The sequence below is a fragment of the Aspergillus sclerotioniger genome (assembly GCF_003184525.1).
Source record: "Aspergillus sclerotioniger CBS 115572 chromosome Unknown BO94scaffold_8, whole genome shotgun sequence".
NCBI classification, from domain to species: domain Eukaryota; kingdom Fungi; phylum Ascomycota; class Eurotiomycetes; order Eurotiales; family Aspergillaceae; genus Aspergillus; species Aspergillus sclerotioniger.
This window is the reverse complement of record NW_020290998.1, coordinates 971,602-983,213: the sequence shown is the minus strand read 5'-3', so window position 1 is coordinate 983,213 and position 11,612 is coordinate 971,602. Positions and strand designations below refer to the sequence as shown.

The window sequence follows — 11,612 nt, the reverse complement described above, 5'->3', positions numbered from 1 at the left end:
GCATTGATGCCATCTACCTACCCAGGAAGCTAGGAGTCCAGTGCTCCGCTCCAACCCCCCTAGTCGATCCTCTTCTCTTGTCAGGGCCCCAGGAGTCGATAGGTTAGGACGGAGAAGGACTCCTCCGGCTGACGTAGAGCCGAAAATCGGAGGAATCGGGGGAAGGGAGATATGGATTCTTCGGGTATAACATTATTTGACATTTTTGCTCAATAATATTACATTTTGATGCTGTAGGATGTCTATAAGGCCTCTAGAACCTTTCCAATATTTGTCTTTGATACTTTTCTATATAGATATGTAATGAGTATTAAATAATGTAAGTATATGCTAGACGACCTGATGCCTCCGACGGAAGAATATTGATCAGCTCCCCTGGATCGACGAGCCGATCTGGAGAGAGGGGCGGCGTGGGTGACTGGTGGCGTATCAGCGGGCGTGCATAGTCAGCTTCTTAGCAGTGTTCTCCAGCTTTCGACATGACGCTAGTGGGCCGGCCGTTGGGTAGAGGCGGCGGACCTCGGGTATGGCTCGGGGCATGAGGTGCTTTTGGTGTTATGATGAGGGGGATGGATTGGATGGTGGTGGTGGTGGTGGTGGTGGGAGTAACCTCGGGAACCCGGGAGAGAGCGGCCAGTTTGATTGTCGTCTACTAACTATGTAGGAGAGGAGAGAGAAAAGACTAGGCAAGGATCTGGAATTGCCCGGGGGTGGGGCCCCGTATGGTTCGGTAACGCCCCGCCATGACGTTGTATCATGTATGTCTTTCTTCTACACATTACGGACAGTGTAATGAGAATAGCACAGTTACTGGGCTTATGGATCAAGATGATAGATGGTAAATGATAGATAGACAGACATGGATAGAAGAAGAAGAAGATAAGTAGAGCTGCACAACGACATCATCTCTCCAACTCAGCCAGACGTGGCATACCCCGCATTCCAGCTGGCGGCATCGTGCAGTAGCACTCTAGTAAGTAGATAGTACCTAAATGCTAGCAAACCCGCCAGCATCGATCGCTCGGGCCTTAATTCAGGTGGGGATTCCGAGATCGCAAAGTTGAACAAAACTGTTCCATGTCGCTGCTGTCATCTGCCCGGCAGGATGAACTATTAATACATCATCGATGCCGCGGATACTACCTTAGAATTAATCCAGAACTGCAGTACTATTCACAGCCCTCATTGCATCATCATCATCATCATCTGACACCAGTCTGGCTTCCTGCTCTTTCTCGTGCCTTTTCGTCTCCTCCGTGTTTCCCCTCTTTTTCCTACGGTGACCCCGAGCTGGATCCAGTGAATTGAATCCACGGTAAGTGTTAATCCAGACGGACCTGTTGGGTGCCTGAAACTCACGCGTCCTTGACAAGGCACCTGTTATATGGTTCTCCTCTCTTTCTCCTCTCGCTCATCCCCGTGTTTCTCCATCCCCGCCTTTCTTTCGTTTGATCTCCCTCCCCCGTGTCTCATTCCATCTCTCGTTTCCATCTCATTAACACTCGCTCTTGTCCTAGATCTGGTGTGAATCCTGCTTTCTCGTCAACATGGCGTCCCCCACTGCTGCCAAAGACGCCGAGCCCGCTGTCAACTTCTTGCACCACCCCTACACGCGTGCTGCACTGCCTTTCGTCAATGGTGGTCTCGCCGGCATGACCGCCACTGTGGCCATCCAGCCCATCGACATGATCAAGGTCCGTCTGCAGCTCGCCGGTGAAGGTGTCCGCACCGGTCCTCGTCCCTCTGCCATCGGCGTGGCCCGTGACATCATCGCCTCCGGCAAAGTCCTCGATCTGTACACTGGTCTCTCGGCTGGTCTACTCCGCCAGGCCGTCTACACCACCGCCCGTCTCGGATTCTTCGACACCTTCAGCAAGACCCTCAACAAGCGTGCCGAAGCCGCCAACCGCACCGTCACCTTTGCCGAACGCGCCGGCGCCGGTCTCTCCGCCGGTGGCATTGCCGCCATGATTGGCAACCCGGCTGATCTGGCGCTCGTGCGTATGCAGTCCGACGGTCTTAAGCCTGTGGAGGCGCGCGCCAATTACCGATCTGTTCTGGACGCCCTATTCCGCATTTCCAAGCATGAAGGTGTCGCGGCTCTGTGGGCGGGCGCTTTCCCCACCGTCATCCGTGCCATGGCGCTCAATGTGGGCCAGTTGACCTTCTTCGCTGAGTCCAAGGCCCAGCTCAAGGCGCATACTAGTCTGTCTGTGCAGAATCAGACCTTTGCCGCGTCGGCTATTGCGGGCTTCTTTGCTAGTTTCCTCTCCTTGCCATTCGACTTTGTCAAGACCCGCTTGCAGAAGCAGCAGAAGGATCCTAAGACCGGTCGGCTGCCGTATAAGGGCGTGTTGGACTGCGCGCGCAAGGTCGTCAAGGAAGAGGGCTGGTTGAGGTTCTACCGCGGATTCGGCACTTATTATGTGCGGATCGCTCCCCATGCGTTAGTGGCCCCACTTGTTTCTGCTACTAGTGTCTTTGCTAATGACCCCACACAGCATGGTGACTCTTATCGTCGCTGATTATCTCAACTTGATTACCAAGTAGACCATCACCCTCTTGAATTGAGCAGCGGTTGATTTAAGATTGACTGAATCTGTTGTGTACTCGTTGACTGATGATACGACCATTAACACTACGCCAGCTTAGCGTTGTTGATCACGCTAGATTCATCGCCGCATCGATTGCATCGATTGTATGGATCGCAACTGCCGGAACAGATGCGTTAATACCCTGATTGAATGAGGAGCCTGGTGTTATGTTTCTTGCGGTTGCTTCTTTGTATTTATTATACCCTGGGCTGCTTACAGTGTGGGGTTGAAGCGAATAATATGATTTCAGTCAGTATGCAGCGTAGCAGTAGTCAGTCTAGTCCGACATTTCTTCATCTTCGTCTTCCTCTTCCTCTTCCTCTTCCTCTTCGTCTTCGTCTCCCATCTCCTCTTCTTCTTCCCCTTCATCTTCATCGCCATCACCCTCACCCTCAACAGCATCATCACTCTCCACATCCACCACCTCCACATCCCCCACAGCAACCGACATCGCCCTCTCGCGTTTAATCCTCGCCACCGACATCCCCCGTTCCCTCTTAACCCGTATCATCTCCTCCCCATCATCCCCACCCGCTTCCTCATTCTCCTCATCATCACTCCCAAGCTCAATCTCCGTCCCCTCCCCCTCTTCCTCTTCCCACTTCCCCTCTTCCCACCATCCTCCCCACCATCCTCATCCTCATCCTCTTCATCCTCCTCCTCCCTCCTAACAGCCAACGCCCTCTTGAGCCTCCGCACCAAAACAGGATCACTCCTCAAATCAAACTCCGTCAAAAAAACCTCGCAAACAGGACACTTGACACTGCGGATCCGTCGTACCCGTCCCCCCCTTTCAGCGGCCCGGGGATCCGGCGCCGTGGATTTGCTTCGTGCGATCATGTCGGTTATGGCTTCGCGTTCGAAACTGTGTGGGCATTTGGTGCTGGTTACGGGGTCGGTGAAGGGGAGGAGCGTGAGAGGGCATTTTAGGGAGAGACGTTCGGTTTTGATTGCTATTTCGTCGGAGGAGTCTTCGGAGGGGTCTTCAGAGGCGGAGGCGGAGGTGGTGATTGTGGTGGTGGGGTTAGAGCGGTGGGAGGGACGGTGGGATGTAGAGGCGGTGGTGGATGGTCGTGCGGAAGTAGAAGAAGTAGAAGAAGGTTGTTGGTGTTGTTTTTCTAAGTGTGCGAACCAGGTCGATGGGTGTGGTGGAGGGGGGATATCTTCGCCGGTGTGTTTTGCTTCGTGGATGATACGGTAGAATCCGATGTAGGCGTTGTTGGTGGAGTACCTACCATCGGTACCTCGTTAGCATGCCCATATATACCTGATAAACACAACAAGATAAAGAAAGAGAGAGAGAGAGAGAAAAATATACCGTTCCGTAAGCGACAACCCAGCCCATCCACCCTCCTTCTCCTCCACCCCAGACTCAAACTGCACGAGCAAGGGTTCCTGCCCCTCCTCTTCATCCTCATCCCCCTCCTCCCCCTCCCCCTCCCCATGACCATGAGCATGAGCAGCAGCCCTCGTCCTCCGTTTACTCCTCCTCTGCATCAACCCCACCACCCCCTCTCCATCTCCCCCAACACCTTCCCCAACCCCTCAAACCGTACCTCAGCATCAATACTCCCTCGCATAGTTTCCTCCAGCTGCGTAGTCGTCTCACCAACTGCTTTTTCAAACGCAGATATACCCTCATTACCATTAGCTTCCCCCTCGTTATCATCCCCTTCCCCACCACTTCCATCCTCATTCTCATCTTCATTATGGTTCTCTCCAGACCCAGGCCCCCGAGCAAGTTTCCTCCTCCTCTCCCTCGCCCTCCGCCCCCGTTCTCTCGCATCCGTCAACCGCTCATTGATCTCCCCCGCCGCATCGGTGAGTCTCTCCTGTGCGTGCTGGAGATGCGTCTTCAGGGAGGACGATGTATGGGTTGTTTGGATTGCCACGAGGGCTGGGTGCGCGCCGGGTTGGGCGGTTAGGTGGGTGAGGCTGCAGGTTGGGGGTTCGTAGGGCGGGAGAGGCGGGGTGCCGCCTCTGTCTCTGTCTCGGCCTCGGGGGGTTGATCGAGGAGGGGGCTGGCTTTGGCGGGTTTTGGGGGTGCGGGGGGCATTTTGCTGTATTTTTCTCTTTGGTTGGGGTGGTGGTGGTGGTGGAGGTTGGTTGGTTTGGGTTGGTTATTTGTTGGACAGGAATGGAGATATTGATGGGTGGAGGAAATGGAAAAGTGGAGAAAAGGAGAGAGGAAAGAGGGGAAGGGCTAGAGGCAAAGAGGGAGTCTCTTTGTCTGGAATCTGGATGGAATTGGTGGAGATAAAGAATAGGAAGGATAAAGACGAGACGCGACGCGATGCGATGCGCGGCGCTAGGCTGGTTTGGGGATGGTGGGACGTTATCTTATCGATATCGATAACTACTCTGTATAGTCTGGATGAATCTCTAAACATATTGGCTATCATATTATGGCTATTACTGCTATCCTCAGGTCACTCATGTTAATCCGTTTATCCTGCATTCCTGTCATGTCATATCCCTGGTCATCCGGCATCTTGCATTTTGTCATCCTGGTTACTGGTATCCTATCTACACCTTATAGAAGCAAAATGCATGGTAGAAACCTATATTGTTAGCACAATACCCAACAACAACCGGGGGAAAGAACTTACTGACTGCCTCCTGCTCCTCCGGAGTCATCGCCAACTCGCCCGTATGACGATCACGTACCCCCATCCGCTCGCTCAACGGCCCCAGCTCCACATCATCCTTCTCGTCCCGCCACACCTCCAAGAACGGCTTGCGGTACTGCAGCTCCAAGTTGTACTCCTCCGTCAATCTACTCCATTAGCACATCTCCATCAAGCCCTAGGCAATGTACTCACGCGCGAAACGCCTCCCATGGCACCACATATTCCGGAACCTCTCCTACTGCCTCCTCCATAAAGTAGCTGTACTTCCACCCAAATGGCGGCCGAAACACGCCATCCTCTGGTGTCTCACCCGGAAACCGCACGCGATATATCGAGTTCCCCCATTCTACCTTCGCTTCTTCTTCCACCTCACCGTCCTCCGGCTCCGGCTCCTCTTTCTTCGTCGCCTCACGGTCCTTGCGCTTGGTATTGACCTCGGCCACCCGCGCACTGATCACATCTGAGTTCGGACACACACCGAGGAATCGACCGCCCTTCCGTAGACACCCTGCCACGTTGCGCAGCATCTGTCGGGCCTTCTCCTCGCTCTCAAAGGCGTAGTGGATTGCAAACATGGACGTCACCACGTCGAACCCACCGCCGCCCCATCGCGAGCTCATCAAAGACCCTCCAGGACCGGCATTAGAGTCAATTCCCACCTGTTGAACAATGTCAACATCCCCCAGCCACTCTCCAAAGCAATCCTTGGCCCGGAACTCTCCATGGAACAAAGGAGGACCCCGACGGCCTCTTGGGCCTCGACCCGAGCGCATTCCCGCGTACCGCTCACGCGCCTGGATGACCGACACCTCCGCTGGATCAAGTCCCACGTAAAGATCCACCGGCTGCGGCGCCAGCTGCCATTTGCCCAGATCACCTCCCTTGCCGCATCCCAGGTCAATCACCAGCAGCCGCCTCTCCTCCATCGGCGGGGGCCCAGTGCCATCAGCCCAGTCCTTAGTGCCAATCGATCGCGTAACAAACTCCTCATCCGGCGAAAACTTCTGGATCAAGGTACTCTTAACCCAGTTATTGAAGCTGCGCAAACCCTTGATCTTACTCTCCGTCTTGCGCCACTCCCGGCCACGCTGCGGGACTGCGTTGTAATGCTGTCGAACAATATCCGTCATCCCCCGGCTCTGCGAGTTTCGAATAGCGTCCTCTTCCTGTGCGCGCTCCCGCTGCTCCTGTCTCCGTCGTAGCGTCTCTCGATCCACCAGACCCCGTCGAGCACCACCGCCCGGTCTCTTGCGCTGACGCCCCTGAGATTCCGGGGAAGGTGATCGAGGAGGCAGATCCGGCGACGGAGAACGGGCTTGCGGCGCGGGTCGACTAGAGCCTTCATCGCCGTCTCGTCGCGAATAAGCTGACGGGGGAGCCTGGCCGCGTTTCCGGTTCTTCTGGTGTCGTTCTTCGAGACGCTTGCGCTTCGAGATGGGCCGGTCAGTCGTATACGAGGATTCCGCGGGCTCCTCATCGAGCTTGCGTTTGTGGTCGGCCGCATTGTCGTACGCTCCATGATCGCCTTCGGATTCGGCGTAGGCGGAGCCAGAGCGGTAGTAGTCACCCATGTTGGACGAAACGGAAGTCTTGTGTTTGTGTGTTGGTTGAGATGGAAACGGGGGTTGTGTCGGGGTCGGAGCGGGCGGAGAATGGGACAGGGACGGGTCGGGGAGGGAGGGGGCGGTGGTCAGGGAATGAGGATTGGTTGAAGTCACAGTAGATTCATTCAACTGCCAGATCTCAGAGCAGTCAGTCAGGGCCGGATCCTGATGGGATGAATGAGGACAGAAATTTCGCGGAGAGACGCGCAGAAGTACTGCCGGGATCACCGCCTAGCGCCACTGGGAAGCTATTCGACTCCACTTCGTCTCCAGTCGGCGTCCAACTCTGGGCCTTCGGGGCATTTGGGGCCACTTACCTGACATGTCTCCATCGAAGTCAACAAAGGTGGATCAGGACGAGCCGGTGGTGGCTGTTCCTCCCATCGGTCCCGCGCGGGGTCGTACATGCTGATGCTGCCTCGCTTGCCTGCGCGCGGTTGCTCCTCGGCCATGATGAAGTGCGACGAGGGGAGACCTCGCCATGACAGGGATGCGATGCAGATAAAAAGCAGCTGGAAGTCCCCATTCCAAGACGGTCTGAATCGGCATTGGCCGAAGTTCCTTGGTTGGAGCCGGCATTAACCGTGTTTCCCCTGGCCGCATCCGGACATGTTGAATGTTGGATGGACGGCGGCGGGCTTACATGTCTGCACAACAAGGCTACCCGGTGTTACAAGGCTGCATTACCCCTCTATCTATCTCTTCGTGAAAATCAAATGATACCGTGGCATATGCGTTGTGAAACAGTCCTGTGGCCCTGTCCCTCCCAGTGAGCCCAGCGATTCCTTTCCTTCTCCAGGTGGAAACTCGATCTCGAAATGCCTCACAATCGTGGAAACCAACAGTCGCATCTCCATCATGGCAAATGGCCGCCCCACACAGGAGTAGGTGCCTGTTGAAAATGGAATCATCGCCTCTTTTCGAATCACCAGCTCGGGATGGCTGGACCACCTCTCTGGGATGAATTCGTCGGGCTCGCCAAAGTTGCGCGGGTCTGGGATGTCAGCTGTTTGTCTTTCAGTGGAACATAGCTCTCACCTCGTTGAATGGTGTAGGTCGGCACCGACACAAGCGTATATGGAGGGATGTAGACGCCCGCGGTTGTTAGGCCTTCCGGACCGGTCTCTCGCTGCAACCCGCTCAGGACGGCGGGATAAAGACGCAGGCTCTCGTTGATGCAGCCCTCCAGATACGGCTTCCCGATCAACGCACCGTGCGATAGCTCCTCATCCGCTGAAACGGCCGAGTCGATCTCCTCGCGCAGCCGCTGCAGCTTGTCCGGGTGTCGTGCCAGGAGATAGAGCAGAGTGTTGAGGGTGCTGGCAGTAGTATCGCTGCCCGCGCCAATGGCGAGCTCCGTGTCGCGGACGAGGTCCCCATCGGTGCCTGTGGTGTCCTCGATGAGATAGCTGAAGAGGTCCCGACGGTCAAGTTCCGCCTGAGTCTGTTAGCCATGGCGCACATTGCACCCGTGAGGAACGAGCATACACTTCTCCTCTTCCTATCCTCCACCTCCTGTGCACACCACTCCAACCATTGAACCGTCACACGTCTCACGCCAACCATATTCCGCAGGAGTATAATCGTCCAGGGGGCCCACACCAAACCCGCACCCCCTCGACCCATACTCTTCATCCTCCTCATCATCTTCGACAGCGAACCATGCAACACATTAAATGACTTACTAAAGGCCAGAATGCCCATCGAGTCGAACGTAACCCCATCAATCAACTCGGTCACCTCCTGCCTCTGCGACCCTTTGGACTCAATAAGCCTGACCAGGTCTCTACAATGCTCCAAAATATACGGCTCATAGCCCGCCAACGCTAAACACATCAGCCCACACAACTCAATCCACGAAACAACAAACGAGCACAAACCTCTCGAACTAAACCCCCGATCCCACACCCGTCTCCTCCTCGAATGATACCCCTTATCCCTCACCATCTGCAACGACCGATGCGGATACTGTAAATCGTAAAACGGCCCTTTCACACACGTTGTCCCAACCCCATATATATCCCTAATAGCAGTCGGATCATTAATCGAAATCTCACGCGGCTCTGCAACCATCAGCCAACTAATCAGAACACTCCCCTTTCCCCCACCACCCAAGAACCATGAAAAAGGAAAAAAAAGAAGAAACATACTAATCCTCACAACATCCCCATAAACCGCATGCAACTCCCTCACTTTGACATACCACCTCGCCTGCACAACAGCCGGCCAAACCGCCCAAAGAGCAGATATCCTCGCCATCCTCGGCCCAGGAAACCCACCCACCGCATGAAAGAAATACCGATACACCGCTATCGACAAGAAAAGCCCGCTTTCGTAGCTCACAAACACCATCCAGCCCGATCGCGCCGCATCTCTATACCCGAGTACAGCTAGGGAAATTAGGCCCAGCACCGGCCAAAAAAAGAAACAGTTTGCGACAAGCACAGCATGTTTCTCGATATCGGCGTGGATGAAGTATCCGAGGTGGGTTGAGATACCTAGGATGAGGGAGATGAGGGGAATGGCAACTGGTGGGTTGGACATGGTAGGGTAGGATGGGGATGGGGAGTTAGATTGTAGGTGGTGTTGAATGCAAGTATCCCTTATTGTTCAGTTATTTGATTTCAGTAAATATCGTGTGGGAATCTTTGTCTGTCTGTCTGTGTCTGTCTAGGGGATGGGACGGGACCTGACTGTGTCATTGCATGTAATTTGGCTTGTGGGGAAGGGAGGAAGGGGCTAGGGGAGGTGGAAGATACACTGGAGATCGAGCATAGCACACTGGAAATTGGCTTGTGATACCCGCTCGTAGTAAGGGAAAGATTGCACGACATTCTGCCTAGACAATCATACTTATGAAAGATTGATTGGTTGCAGGTTGTGGTCGTAGATAATCTCCGGGGAATTGCTCCGAACAATGTCAGGTGGAAATGGTTAGCGGAGTAGCATTACTCCAGATTGTTGCAACATGATATGTTCGGACTATGTTTGTGGCTTTATTTGAGCCGATGATAGGGCTGATGCAGCCTACAGGCTCTATTTGGTCCCTGCTCGTCTTGAGGTATGGATTCAACAGATCATGGCCAGCGATTGATTGAAGAAACAAAAAGACGTATAGATGTTTACATATACTCATTTCGATCTAATCGTGTATGCGTATTAACACAATTACACAGAACCATACCCAAAAGCAGTGATATCCACTCGATATATCAATCCAAGCTGAAGGAAGCATAAGCCCAGGAAACTATGCCTGCTGGCTCTTCAGATTCATCTTCTCGTTTCGCCCCCAGATAGCTAACCAGTCTTGGACCGAAGCACTCGCGGATTTGAGCTCCGTAAAGCAGGCTTTGCGCACCCTCTCGCTCTGAATCACGGCGAGCGCGTTGCGAATATTGCGCGGTGAGCTGCTCTCTAGTGCACTCGCTACCCAGTGGCCTTCGGGGGCCTCCAGGGCAAGGATAATCGGATAGGACAGCTCCTGGTTGCGCAGGTCTTCAGCCAGCGCGCCTTTAGCCTTGGCGTATTCGGACGAGTAGACATTCTTGCAGTCATTCTGGAGCTGGGAGCACCATCTATTCTAATCAGCTTTCGTACTCGGGTACTTTGGAGTAGGACTGTATACGCAACAGTCGTCATCGTCTCATCCATCGACTTGTTCTCCATCACCAACTGGCCTAGCAACCGGAAGAGAGCTCCGGTTTTCAACGACGCCATCTTGCGATACGCCGCAACTCGTTCCTCCGGATTGGTGGAGAGGCTGCTCAGTCCATCTCGTCGCCAGATCAGGGACAGATCTTGACCCTCGAGGATCTCTTCCAGGTTCTGCAGTAGGAATGGAGCCAGGTTTGGGAACCGCTGAACCGTTTCATTGAGAATCTGCGTTACTCGATAGTAGGCGCGGTTTGCCGTCTCCGATGGACCGTATATCCGATGGGCGGCTGGGTTTCCCTTTCGAAAGTCGCTGTTGTCGGTGATCTAATCAATGTTAAGATGTGTCTTCAGTGTCTCAGAGCATGCGTACATCATCGACCAACATTAAACACAGATGAATAGCATCCATGATTTCCAGTACCATTTTATACTTGGCTGGGTCCTCATCCTTGAGCCTCGGGGAGAGCTTCTGCACGAATGGTTCCCAGTGGTATTTGCCGTAGATCTGCCGGATGTAGGCGTATGGACATTCAAAGGACGTCACTGTTTCTGGTTTCTTCTTGCCTATCAAAAAGACCTTCTTAGATGTCGGCCACAGTGGGGCCATTCGATCCAGGACATAAAAGACCAGAGGAACAATGCCTATGGTTACCACCAAGGGAACAGACATGGAGGCAACTTCTGGAAGTGCCGTCATGGTTCGGATCTTCCTGGTGAAACGAAGGTGCAAGGGTAACGACGGCTAACGGATGACGGTGCAGATATTCCCACAGAGTACGAAGGGGCGCTCTATATATGTATGCCATGGACACGGCACCCCGCATCAATGGTCCACGTCTCGCCTCTTTAGGCAATGCTGTAGCTTTCGACATGTTACACTATCCCATCTCTTCAGTGCGCTTGAGCCCGCGAGCGATTCCGTTGCCTGACTCTGTTCCAGGTGGCAGGCAGCCTGTGAAGTATGGCGACATGCGTCTAGCAACACAGCAGACGTGAATACGACCCTCGAGTGCTCGGAAAATTCCCTGGCTGCCTTACAGGTAGCTGGAGGACATGAGAATAGCACACTTGTGAAACGCAAGTATTGATGGTGGTGGTGTCCTACCTGAATTGAACACAGACCATAAATT

The 11,612-nt window shown here is 54.0% G+C and overlaps 4 protein-coding genes across 4 annotated transcripts; 1 reads left to right on the top strand and 3 right to left on the bottom strand.

Annotated features, from left to right (window-relative positions):
- Positions 1 to 1,428: 1,428 nt before the first annotated feature.
- Positions 1,429 to 2,647, top strand: BO94DRAFT_384215 (putative mitochondrial dicarboxylate carrier protein). Its single transcript, XM_025607280.1, has 2 exons — positions 1,429 to 2,446; positions 2,502 to 2,647. The coding sequence occupies exons 1-2, from the start codon at positions 1,548 to 1,550 to the stop codon at positions 2,548 to 2,550; spliced, it is 948 nt and encodes a 315-aa protein (XP_025469668.1). The 5' UTR covers positions 1,429 to 1,547; the 3' UTR covers positions 2,551 to 2,647.
- A 2,337-nt stretch (positions 2,648 to 4,984) lies between these two features.
- On the bottom strand, positions 4,985 to 6,998 carry abd1 (mRNA (guanine-N7)-methyltransferase). Its single transcript, XM_025611315.1, has 3 exons — positions 5,417 to 6,998; positions 5,204 to 5,370; positions 4,985 to 5,155 (listed from the first exon to the last, which is right to left on the bottom strand). Exons 1-3 carry the CDS (start codon positions 6,793 to 6,795, stop codon positions 5,121 to 5,123), a joined length of 1,581 nt encoding a protein of 526 aa, XP_025469667.1. The 5' UTR covers positions 6,796 to 6,998; the 3' UTR covers positions 4,985 to 5,120.
- A 525-nt stretch (positions 6,999 to 7,523) lies between these two features.
- On the bottom strand, positions 7,524 to 9,372 carry BO94DRAFT_461594 (cytochrome P450; the record flags this gene model as incomplete). The annotated part of the gene is made up of 5 exons (XM_025607938.1): positions 7,524 to 7,822; positions 7,867 to 8,266; positions 8,317 to 8,622; positions 8,692 to 8,891; positions 8,979 to 9,372. The coding sequence occupies 5 exons, from the start codon at positions 9,370 to 9,372 to the stop codon at positions 7,524 to 7,526; spliced, it is 1,599 nt and encodes a 532-aa protein (XP_025469666.1).
- A 703-nt stretch (positions 9,373 to 10,075) lies between these two features.
- Positions 10,076 to 11,179, bottom strand: BO94DRAFT_617645 (terpenoid synthase; the record flags this gene model as incomplete). The annotated part of the gene is made up of 3 exons (XM_025616837.1): positions 10,076 to 10,403; positions 10,454 to 10,806; positions 10,853 to 11,179. 3 exons carry the CDS (start codon positions 11,177 to 11,179, stop codon positions 10,076 to 10,078), a joined length of 1,008 nt encoding a protein of 335 aa, XP_025469665.1.
- Positions 11,180 to 11,612: the final 433 nt, after the last annotated feature.

Excerpts from the sequence above, each read along its gene's own strand:
- BO94DRAFT_384215 (XM_025607280.1), top strand. The coding sequence starts at position 1,548 with ATGGCGTCCCCCACTGCTGCCAAAGACGCCGAGCCCGCTGTCAACTTC. Across the intron at positions 2,447-2,501 it reads GTGCGGATCGCTCCCCATGC|CATGGTGACTCTTATCGTCG; the intron begins GTTAGTGGCCCC and ends GACCCCACACAG.
- abd1 (XM_025611315.1), bottom strand. The coding sequence starts at position 6,795 with ATGGGTGACTACTACCGCTCTGGCTCCGCCTACGCCGAATCCGAAGGC. Across the intron at positions 5,371-5,416 it reads CCATGGGAGGCGTTTCGCGC|ATTGACGGAGGAGTACAACT; the intron begins GTGAGTACATTG and ends CTAATGGAGTAG. Across the intron at positions 5,156-5,203 it reads GGAGGAGCAGGAGGCAGTCA|GTTTCTACCATGCATTTTGC; the intron begins GTAAGTTCTTTC and ends CTAACAATATAG.